The sequence below is a fragment of the Crocuta crocuta genome, unplaced genomic scaffold, assembly GCF_008692635.1.
Source record: "Crocuta crocuta isolate KB4526 unplaced genomic scaffold, BGI_CrCroc_1.0 scaffold306, whole genome shotgun sequence".
NCBI lineage: Eukaryota > Metazoa > Chordata > Mammalia > Carnivora > Hyaenidae > Crocuta > Crocuta crocuta.
The window spans coordinates 210,443-222,886 of record NW_027529630.1 but is presented as its reverse complement, the minus strand read 5'-3'; the positions used below and the strand labels follow the sequence as shown (position 1 = coordinate 222,886).

At 41.2% G+C, this 12,444-nt stretch overlaps 1 protein-coding gene across 1 annotated transcript; it reads left to right on the top strand.

Moving 5' to 3' along the window:
* Positions 1 to 9,505: 9,505 nt before the first annotated feature.
* Positions 9,506 to 10,459, top strand: LOC144229997 (olfactory receptor 51G2-like). The gene has a single exon (XM_077762156.1). The coding sequence runs from the start codon at positions 9,506 to 9,508 to the stop codon at positions 10,457 to 10,459; it is 954 nt and encodes a 317-aa protein (XP_077618282.1).
* The last annotated feature ends 1,985 nt before the right edge of the window (positions 10,460 to 12,444 follow it).

Genomic DNA, 12,444 nt, shown 5'->3' with positions numbered 1-12,444 from the left:
AGGGGAGGGTCAGAGAGAGAGGGAGTCACAGACTGAAACAGCCATATTTATTAGTTTTAAGGCAAAGACTGCATCTCAGAATACAATGCCAGAAAAGCTAAAGAAAATGATTTCATCAGAGATGTCAGTATTTTAACACAGTTAAGAATCCATTAATAATGATCTCTTTACCTTTTAGAACCTGGAGCAGGAGAAGAACCTGAAAAATGTCTAAAATTTTAATGAATGACAAAAGGGGTGGAGTCCATGGAAGACAGAGTTTGGCCTCCTAATTGGGAGAACCACCAGGAAAACTTCAGTAACTGCTAATGACTTCAAGCAGACAGAACTCTGAACTGTTCCGTTCTCAAATCTGCAGGACATACTGGGGCCTGGAGTGGAATAAAGAGGAGTCAGCACATCCTACAGAGTAGACTGGCACCTCTACATTGTTGTCCTCTCCAGGGTGGAGAGAAAGGAGAAAGGAATGGCTGAAGTTAGAAGGTCAGAGCTTTTAACTCCCTAACAAAATTACTGACCAGTATTTTTCAAGGCTCTCAAGGTCATGAAAACCAAAGAAAAACTGAGAAACTGTCACACACCAGATGGGATTAAGGAGACATGAGGACTAATTGCAGCGTGTTTCCCTATACTGGATCCAGGACAAAAAAAAGTAGATACTAATGAAAAAACGGTCAAGATCTAAACAAAATCTGGACTTTAGTTAATAGTAATGTATCGTTACTAATTCCTTAGTTTTGATAAATATCCATATTCATGTAAATTGTTAACACTAAGGAAACTAAGGGAGGGAAATATAGAAACTATACTATCTTTGTAACTTTTCTGTAAATCTAAATGTATCCACAAATAAAAAGTTTATTTAACCTCTCTCTCATAGTCATAGAGAGAAGCCTCTGACTATGAATGGTAGGGGAAATGTGACCTTTGAATGGGCAATGTAGGGACATTGAGACATTACTGAAGCCTGTTCTCAATTTCCTATTGGAAAGGGAGTATATATGGAGCTTATATGATGTGCCAAGTCCTTTTCTGAGTGCCTTCATAGTCCAGCGTAACTCTAACAACCCCATGAAATAACCATTATTCCCAGTTTTCAAGTGAAGCATAAAAGGGTCAAGGAGTTAATTTGCTCATTATCACACAGTTGATAAGAGACAGATCCCAGCTTCTCTGTTACCTCATGCTTGATGTGTGACCTTTAAGGTTATTACCAAGAGGGAGAGATTGCTTCATCCTTATAGCTTTATTTTCAACCACCTTCATTCCCTAGGTATGGGCAGAAAGAGAACTTCATTCCTCCTCTCTGACACATATGTATAAAGCACTCATACACATTTCTGGCTACATTTCCTGGTTTCTCTTTGGCAGAATTTGGAAAAAGCTTGTGATTATTCTCTCTACAAATGGAAATTCTTCATGACCTCTGATGCTCCAGCAGGACAGTGTGTTGTGTCCTGGTCTCTACTCTCTTGGTCCCCACTTGCCTTCATCTGTCACCAGGCTATTCATGGGGCTGGCTCTTTGGTAAGGGCAGGTGCTCAGTATGGGGCAACTGAGTATTCCTCTGGTGCACCCTATGAAAAATCCTCAGGATGTTCTACTGCTTGGTGCTTCCTTCCAAGTCCCAGAGCACCCTGGCCCAGTGCTTCAGGGGGTTCAGGAAGTTCAATTATGAAAATCTTTTGGATTTGCACCCAAGATCCCAGTAGACTTGCTATTCCCTTACTTCTACCAGGAAGATTATAAAATATTGGTCTTTGTTTACACAACAAAAGATGTTTTTCACAAACAGAGGAACAGATGAGAAGAGACGCACACTCTGGAGTTATGGTGAGTGCTCAGACCGGAGGGTCAAAGCTGGGGCCGTAGAGGAGGTGGAGCATGGAACCTTGTATTTCCAGTTTGCACCAGCATTTCTGCCTCTGGGCCTCCCTGAACAGCCCCTGCTTAGGGCAGGCAACTGCCCTTCTGGTTCTTACAAAACCTGAGAGAGGAGTGTTACTTCAAGGCCTTTTTCTTATACCATGATGGGCTTGGGTGGGCATCTGTAAGGGGTTCTGATTACATCAACACCTTATTTTGAGCTTGACCATTCCTTGCTGATCTGAGCTGAAAAACATGTTACCTCGTGGTAACAGGAAACCCGATTCCTTCTCAATCTTCAACTGACTGGCCAGGCCTGGGCAAAATAAATTAGAGAGGAATCCCCAGGGTTTCCTGCAGTGGCTTCACCAAGGACAGGCTGAATCTGACAGGTGTCCTGCATCCTATTGTGGGGCTTATGATTAGGGGCAAAGACAAGCATAGGGGATGCATTTTGCCTCATTCTAGAGTCCAGATGTGTCAGCAAACCTCCCTTGAGACAGCATATTCTGACTAGTTAGAGCCACTACAGAGGGGTCACTATCACCTTCTATGTTAACTCAAGTCGAGATGGCAGTCATAGTTCATCTTTTCAATGTTATGATTTCCTGATGAACTCCTTTAACCTTCCCAAAAGCTCAAGGAGGGAAGTACTCATATTAGGTTTTATGGGTCAGAACATTCAGACAAAGAGGTTAAGAGATTTGCCCATAGTCATGTAACTAATTGGTAGTAAAGCCAGAAGTCAAACCCAGGAAGTCTGGGTTTACTGCATACACTTCTACTCTGTCCTACCTACCCAGGATAAAATACAGGTAAGATGCCAGCCTTTCCCAAACTCTGAAATACTACTGTGAGGAGACACAGGATTTTAATAGAATATACATTATTCATGCTATTAAAGACATTTCAAGAAGTTGGAGAGATCACTTTTGCAGACATCTTAGAGCCCCTGAGCAGATTTGTGTGTTGATTCTGGAGGGAACATTATAGAAAGCTGGATTATAACACATTCGCAGGTGCCAGTGATTTACAAACAGGCTTGTACACTGGGGTGATTTTATCATTTTAAATTTAATATCATTTAATACTAGAAATATTGCCACTCCATTCCAGACCTTGGCATCTCTTTGTAAATAACCAGGCTTCACCAGTTAAACCTAATCAAGGATTTTGGTTGCCAACTTTCAAAATGAGGAACACATATAATTAAATATGAAAGAGGTCTACTGTTTAAAAATATTTAACGAGATTAAGATTTAAGAAAAGACAATAAGCATAAGTCTGTGTGCATTTTTATAAAGTATCTGTGTTTGTTGTGGACAAGGTTCATTATTTTGTAACACTAAACTTTTTGGATGTCCTGAGATGACAATGTATGATACAATGTACAGCTACTAAAGTAACCAATTTATACGTTTCTTTTTGTTATAATTGATAGGAAGGAAGCATCTTGGGCATGGAAGTTTTAAGCTGTCTCAGAAATGTATGTCAGGACTTACTCATTAGACTGGCAGCAGAGGGGCAGAAGGAAGTATAGTGGGAGAGATGTGTGTGGATGTGTTCATATCTACATTCTAATGATAATGTGTATGCATCTCTTTGGCTGTACTATAGGACTACATTAAGTGATTCAGCGGAAACATACCTCCTTGCTAATATATGAATAGTATAGATTAGAGAATGAATTCTTTTAGAAGCATTATACTTTGTGTACTTTGTTACTTTGTCTCATTTTTAATTGAACATTAAGGGAATGCAGTATTTTAATTGTAACTCTGCCAGTATCTTTATCTTGAGGCCTGCTGCCAGTTTTGTCACCAAGAAAGGCAGGATTACATTTTTTTCTTTCAGATGGTGTTGGTGTAGTGTATTCTTGGTTATCAAAATACTCATAGTTTTGGGACTTTGAAATGGTAAATATTCATGGTGTGTAAAAAAGCATGATACGTAACTGTACAATCTTAATTACATTAAAATGCTTAGTTGTGTAGGTACACACATGGGACCTAGAAGTCATACTGTAAACTGCTTGTGATGATTATGGATGACTTTGTTCTTTGCTTCTTGTGTTTCTCAGTTTCCCTTTATGCACATGTTAACTTTAAAAAAATAAAAATTTTTAAAACCTAAAAAAAAAAAGACTGATAAGATCAGATGTACTCAATAATCATGATTTTTTTTTTTTTTACTATATGGATCTCAAATCTGCAAGGAAGTGAAAACCTTTTGAGAAACTCCAATTTTATTCCTTTACTCAGATTTCGCTGCATTTCATTGGTAGATTCTAGGATCTAAGTCCTGTATTAAAGCTGTAGCCTCTGAGAATCTGTTTACATGTGGTCTAAGGAGGAAGGATATATAGAGGGTAGGAAATCTCCCCATACATCCCCCATTCATTCATTCATAGATCATAATAGCAGCTTCAAACTGTTAGAAAGCAGCCAGAGGGGGAAGGAGCCTGAATTATTTCTGGGGAAGCTGGAGCCCCTGTGGATGGTTTGTGACTGTCCAGTTATAGGTGTGCAGCCCTAGCAGGTTTATGCTAAGCTTATTTCTGAGAAGAGCAGTGATAGAGCTCATCCCAGCAAAAGCTAACAGCATTATGGGCTTGGGGAAATCTTGGGTTCCCAGCTCTAGATGGTCCTTGCTGGGCTAGGGCAGCAGTGCCACAGACTGTTTTTCTGTAAACTTCCTCTAGGTCCCAGGCTTCGAGCTTCTTCAGTCCCAGGACTCAGCTGGCAAATCCAAAGGCTTAAAGCTTTCCATCCCCTCCAGTGCTGGAGACTGATGCCTAATTGTTATGGAAATCTGGTTTCCAGGGAAAAAGGGTCTCCAACCTTCTCTCAGCTGGGCGATTTCTTTTCAGTGGCTCAAAGTTTGGCTATAGGCCATTTGGCGACAGACTTCTTCAATCAGAGAAAGACAAAGTCTTTGCACTATTCACAGTCTTCCAGAGCCTGAATGAGGAAGGTTGTAGTAGGGGCAGAAAGTGTGATTTAATTTTCCCCCCACATCCTCAAGAAGGATCTGCTTGGCATTAATTCCCTCTTTTTGTCTCTGTTTCTTCTTTCCAGATATAGTTTTATCATGTTTCTCCTTTGTTCTCTCAGGAGACTACTGCTTTGAGGGGAAAGTTCTTCCTCCTAAATCGTGAGCCTAAAATTAAATTCACACACAGGAAAGTCAATAAGCACATGGGCCCTTTATAAACTTAGAATTTTTCTATGAGGAAGTTCACAGGTTGATACATACAAGTGATCAGAGAGGAGGCAGAGGTAGTAAAAGAGGAGATTCCATACATTTGTGATCCTGTTTCATCTTCTTTGGGGATGAACATTTGAAGTACTAATAGCATTAATAACCATTATAGCTACCACAAAGCAGCAGAATAACACCGTGCTTAAGAATGTCAATTCTGGAGTGAGACTGCTTAGATTTGAACCCAGGGTTCATGCACTTTCTTACATCATAATCTCAAGCAAGTTTTTCAACTGCTTGGTAGCTCAGTTTTCACTTATGCAAAGTGGGAATGATAATTATACTCATCTCATAAAGGAGTGGATACTCAAATATTAGCCATTATTTTTAAGTGTGTTTATTACATGCCCAGCACTGTCCTAAGTCTTTGCATATATTTTCATTTAATCCTTACAATGATATCCAGGGATAAATATTGTTTTCAAAGATTTTAGAGGTAAGAATGCTGAGGAACAGACAGAAGCATGAGCTTCGGAGTCAAATGGACAAAGCTTGAAGCTGGTCTTCTGCCGACTTTTCATATGGTGCTGGACAGGCTTCCTCACCTCTCAGGATTAATTTTCCTTTTACAGAAGGGGGATAATGCCACTCATAGGCTTTGGAAGGTGGAAGACTTCATGAGATAATGAATGTAAACTCCTAGGGTATCTCTGCTTGTTATTACATTTTAATAAATGCCTACCATGTGCTAAACAGTTTATAGTCTTTCCCATGTTCACCCTCTGGTGAGGTCAGTATTATTGTCCTTTTTAAATGAAAGAACACAACTTTTTGGTGAACTCTTTCTCACCACTGCCACACTGGAATCGGGGAAGAGGGAGCAACCTCCCCTGTATGACACCGCAGCACTCTTGGGCCTTGGGCACAGGTAGGTTGTGGAAAGTGACTTGGCCACTGCATCCAGAGGATGGGCCAAAATCTGGTGGAAAGGCTGGAAAACCTGGGCATGATTTGAGCAGAGGGGCCTGGCTGGATTGACCTGAGAACCACTTCTAGTGGGTGACCTCACTCCAGTCCCAAACCCCTGTGTCTGCTTTCGAGGGAGATGGGGTTGGACGGAGGGGATAGAAACTCTGGCCTTTAAATTGTCTCAAGGGTAAAGGATCTAGTAATTATGAAGTGCCAAAACAGCTCTTTTTTATTTAAAACAATTAAGCCTTTGTCTTTAGGCCAGCTTGGATTTAAATCCTGGATCTACCACGTAACTTCATGACCTTGGCAAAACTACTTAGCCCCTCAGAGCTCCCAATTTTTTATCAGGAAATAGAAAATATCCCACAGGGTTAGAGGATTAAGCAAGAATATGTGTACAGAGCATTTGTAAAAGATGAATGTGTTGTTTCTGAATTTTACTATTATTTTGTAAGAAAATGAACTTAGGACCCTGAAGAAGTATTGGAAAGGAAGGAGCATAGCAAATGGAAATATGAGGCATAGCAAAGTGGATTTAACTCCAGCACACTGATTAAGGGATCTCTAGGAATCAGAGAAAGGTCATGTCCAAGCTTTCAAGTGCCTGATATGGCAGTTCTCTGAACTTTCTTTTCTGATCACATGTGGGCATGTGGTTGTCATGTCACTCTGCTGTGGACATAGCTTTGTACAAAATGATAGGATGCTACGTAGAATGAGAGGCAATGAAAACATTGCTTTGGGTGGGCCCTAAGCTGCTGTTTTGCTGAATAGACCAAGTTGTTTCCACAGAAAGAAACTTTCCATTTGGACTCTGGTCTATTAGGTAATGCAGGTCTTGCCTGACAGTAGTAAGCTGTCTAATACCACATGGCCTTGAGAATCAGTGCTGAGTGGAGATAATGATCATTCACTTATTAGATGTTTGGCTTGCACCAAGTTAGTCAATCTAAGACTCACTGTGATGAATAACACAAATAATAGCCTTACTTAGGGTGTGACAGATGGTCAATAAATGATAGCAACTATTCTCATCAGAAACTGATGGGTGGATCCGTGCACACTTATATTGGAACAAAAAAGCACATCCCTCTAGGATATCCCTATCTAATATGAGTTTTCATTGCTGTATGCCATTTCTAGCATAGTGATTATCAGAGAACAGAAAGTCAGTTTAGTGCTTATAAGAGAAATCATTGGTTCATTCCTTCAACAAATAGGCAAAATTGAATGAAGACAGAAAAGAATGATTCTAACAGGTGAATTTGTAGCATTAGGAGTCAGAAAGGTGGTTATCACTGACAGGGTGGGGTAGCTGGAAGGGGTCTCTGAGCATTCTTGGAGGCTGACAACAGTCTGTTTCTTGATCTGGGTGATTGTTACACAGGTGTGTTCACTTTTAGGAAATCCATCAATCTTTACACTTTAAATATTTAGGTTTTTCTATGCATATTTTACATATTTCAACAAAAAAGATATTCTAAGAATTATCAAATATGGTAAATTTGATGAATAGAAAGATGTCTTACTAGTAAGGTTTATGATGCTTAGGGGAGAGGTGACTGAGTAGGCTATAGATGTAGGACGGAGAAGGTCTCTTCCCTTCTGCACCCAGTATAATGATCTTACTTAGAGCTCATCCTGCAGAATCAGGAGCCAGGAGGTCATTAAAGTTGTGACAGGAGACACCCTCCTATAACATATCTGATCACTGTGTTTTATCCCTATGCATGTACTTATTTAAATGTCCATACTTGCCTTTTAAGTATTCTGCTAGTTCTAATGGAAATTTGGATAATGAATCAATACAGAGAGACTGAATAAACAAAGTTGGACACTTAGGAGGTTGTCATAATATCTAGAGAAATGATGGCAATTTTTAGTTTCACCGGGGTCTGAGAGGAGGGGACGTTCAAATACAATTGATTTGGGGAATAGGTTATGGAATGAAAAGAAATATTAGTTTTTTTGTTGTTGTTTTTCCCTGGAGATTTCATGGATAACAGGAATGGGAGGAAGTCCTGACAGGTATAAGAGTAAACTTTGGGGACAAAGTAAGGGAATTACAGTTTGGGCTTCTATGAGACATTCAATTTACAAGGCAAACCAATGTGAAGATATTTAGCAGATACATGGAGATGCAGTTCTGGGGAGAGAACCTGGGGAGACTGGAAAGCCTGAAGGTGCAACATGAAGTTATGGGATCAGAGGAGCTCACATACTGTACTCTGGGCTCCTTGTGTAGTATTATTTATCCTTTACAGGTGGTGACCCTAAGACTTGTCAGCCTCACACTTCTGCCCGCACCAAAGAGAAGTTCAAAGTACTTGGTGCTGTCATAATAGCATTTTTGGTAAGAGGGCTGAAAAATATATTTAAGAGAATGGTGCCTTCCCATTGAGTCCATGTCCACAGGGCAGGAGGCAGGATCAGAAGAAAAACTGCAAGCTTCAAGCAGCCAGTGTGAGGTGGAGACAGGACTGAGGAAGGATTTTTTTTTTTTTACAAATAGTTTATTGTCAAATTAGTTTCCACATAACACCCAGCGCTCATCCCCACAAGTGCCCTCCTCCATGCCCATACCCCCCCTCCCCCCCACATCCATCAGTCCTCAGTTTTTGTCAGCATTCAAGAGTCTCTCATGGTTTGCCTCTCTCCCTTTCCCCCACCATTTCCCCCCTTCTTCTCCCCCTTGTTCCTATACATATAGGAGGATTAGGAGGAAGATGTTATTTTAACAAAAGTGAATCATCAGAGTTCCCATCTTGTTTACTAGACTTAGCTTGAAGATCTCTTGCATACTTCCTCTAAGCCAACTCATCTTCACAGGAGAGAAAGTGGTCATTATTGAATAGATTTAAAAGAACCTCTTTGGGGCCCCAAAGGCATTCCCAGGAAAGAAATACAGAAAATGTTGATTTCTTAGCAGCACCAGAGGAAAAACTAATCAGCCTCCTCAGAGGAAGGTTTTAAAAACACACTCTTTATTTGAATGTGACCTTTCTGGTGTACTTGTTAACGGATAGGGACAGGCTTTCCACAGCCTAACTTAAGAATAAAAAAGGAGTCTATACTCCTTATTCCTAGTACCATTCTAAATATTGACAGAAAATTATTCTCCTTTCTTCATTATTAATCTGAGAAAACACTCTGGAGATAGACCTTTAGGTCTAGCTTAAGTGAAAAAAGGGAGGTTGTTCAGGTTCAAGAGAAGATACTGAGTGGTAAGGAGAGATCAACTCTTAAAATGTATTCATTGTCACCGCATCCAAAGAGAAGGCCAAATTAGCCAGGAGATGCAGGGGGATGGGGCTTCTAAGAGGAATGAGGCTCTTTCGTGGCCTAAGAAAGGGTTATGGGGCAGCTCCTTTCTATCCTACACTTAGTAGGGACTTTATTATAAGTGATGATCACATGAATGGATGCTTTTTACTTGTAGGGTGGACAACTCCTTCCTGGAATCACTATGTTCTCCTGCAATACCAGCACTTCTGGTCATTCTACGTTCCTCCTCACTGGCTTTCCAGGCCTGGAAGCCTCTCATTATTGGGTTTCCATACCCATCAACCTCATCTGTGTGGTTTCCATCCTGGGTAACGTTATAATCCTTCTCCTGATCTGCACAGATCCAGCCTTACATGAACCCATGTACATCTTCCTGTCCATGTTGGCGGCCTCTGACCTGGGCCTCTGTGCCTCTACCTTTCCCACTATGATGTGGCTTTTCTGGTTGGGTGCTCGTGAACTGTCCTTTGATCTCTGTGCAGCACAGATGTTCTTCATCCATGCCTTCACCTATGTGGAATCTGGTGTGCTGCTAGCCATGGCCTTTGATCGTTTTGTTGCCATCCGGGAACCCCTGCACTATGCCACAATTCTTACCCACTCAGCCATGGCCAAAGTGGGGGCTGCCATCTTGGTGAGAGCCGTTCTGCTCAACCTCCCAGGACCCATCCTCCTGCGGCGTCTGCTTTTCCCCCAGATCAGTGTACTCTCTCACTGCTGCTGCCTGCACTGTGACCTTGTGGGATTGGCCTGCTCAGACACTCAGATCAACAGCTGGGTTGGCCTGGTCTCCATCCTCTTCTCACTGGGCCTCGACTCCTCCCTCATTGTGCTCTCATATGCCCTGATCCTACAAACAGTACTGGGCATTGCATCACCTGGGGAACGGCTCAAGTCACTCAACACATGTGTCTCACACCTCTGTATTGTTCTCATTTTTTATTTGCCCAAACTGGGGCTGTCTGTGTTACACCGCGTAGAGAAGCACAGCTACCCTGCTCTGGCAGTGCTCATGGCCAACCTGCACTTTTTGGTCCCAACTATCATGAACCCCATTGTTTACTGTATCAAGTCTAAGCAGATACGTCAGAGCCTCCTAAAGCACTTCCAGCATAAAAGGGTTGATGTCTTCTAGAATGACAGAAGGATCCAATGGCACATGATCCCTTTGGAGCACTCTGAGTCTTGGGGCAGGGGAGAATTAGTGGTGGAGAGTTAATGTTTGAGGGTTCAATGATTCAACTTTTATTATTGAGCAAATTCTAGGCACTGTTAAATTCTATAATCATAATTTTGGGGGACTGAGACTATTGAAAAGTATATTTAAATATCACTCTGATAATCCTCCCATTGCTCTGATTAGAGCCAAACTACTTCAGACTCATATACTGTGACATCTCCTTACCTAGGGGACCTAACCACAGCAACTGAGAGGATGTGTGTGCATACCCATTTGTGCAGGCACTGCACTCCTTTTCCTCACTGGACTCCCCCACCCTCAGCCCCCATTTCATTTATAAGCCTAAGGAAGAAATATATTGCTATTATATATAAGGTTAGACATAAGTAAACTATATTCACCTTAACACTGGCCCAAACTCAGTATTGACCAGTTTACATAACAGGTAGAAAACAGGGGGTGGATGGTGGGAAACACATAGGATGACACTGCAAATGCTGGATTTATCTAGCACTTATTTGCAGTCTAGGAAGTCATAGTTTTCTCTTGATCCTCTTCATGTGTGTCTCTGCTTTGAGCTTGAAAGAAAGTTTGGTACTGTTAAACTTAGGAAACTTGCTTGGTATAACTTCTGGATAGTGCTGGCTTCTCAAGTATCAATGGTAAATGTGAAACAGCCACTCACTTGCAATGCAGGTGATCTGCTAGGATACAAGCTCCATGAGACCAGGGATTTGGGGACGTTTTTGTTCACTGATCTATCCCCTAGCTCTAAGAACAGTGCCAACCACGTAATAGGTGGTCGATATATATTGAATAAATGAGTAGGGGAGACAAAGGAACAAAAAAAGTCTTGATAGCTGACCCTCAGGAAGAGAGAAGACTCAGAGATCCAAATATCTGAGGCCTGTGGAGAGAATGAACAGTTAGTAAACTGCAATGGAATAAAGTCAGGATGAATATCAGAGGCCTTGGGGAACAGATATGGTTCTCTCTAGATCACATCTGTCCAGAAAGCTGTTTCCAAGGGTGAAGTTCAGAGAGGGGCTTAAGTTTTTTTTTGTGGAGATTTCCCCAAAGCTGTTTGCAAATTTCCAGGGGGAATTTTACCCAGAAACTGAAGAGTGTCCCACTCCAGCACTAGCATTGCCCTTGGCCTGTTCAGTTCTAAAACAACTAAAAATTTCATAGAGACTTGAAATAGGGATTTTCCTGGTAGAAAATAACCACTCATATCTAATAGAAAAAGCCACAATAAAGTTATTTGAAACTTCTTCTTGTATCTATAGCCATCCACATAATTGATAACTTAGTGATTATCATTTCTATGTATCATTTTCATGAACTGAGACAAGAGAATGAAGATCTCAGAGGCAAGAGGCAGGGTTGAGGAACTGTGAGCCTTATATATCCAGTTCCAGCAGGAAAACTTGTTTCTGCTATTAGATGTATTTGCACTGGCCACTGTAGCATGGATTCTAAGAACTCAGAATCCTGTGCTTATCAGTAACTAGGGGGAGGCCACTTCCAACTCTGTGTCTGAAGATCACAGATCTTGCCCATTGAGGTCAAGAAGCAAGGATAACAAACTATGAGTTTAGAGTTACCATTTTAGAATATTATGTCTGATAGTAGCCAACCAAAGGTTTTAAAGTCTAGTTTGACAGGCTACTTTAGAAGGGGAGGTCATTTATAAAGATAGCTTGTGCTATATGACAAGGTTACTCAACTCAAGGCCACAAATATTGGACTAAACAAGCAACTGTGTTATCTAGGTATCTCTGCACACTTCACCCTCCACTCCAATAAGAGAGGGTTCTTATCAGAGGACCAGCATGTCTCTCTCTCTGAGGGTCCCACCAATGTCTTTCAGAAACCCACAGCTGACATGATTGTGTTCAGAATCACAAGCAGCCTTGGGCAGTTAAAACAAAAATCAC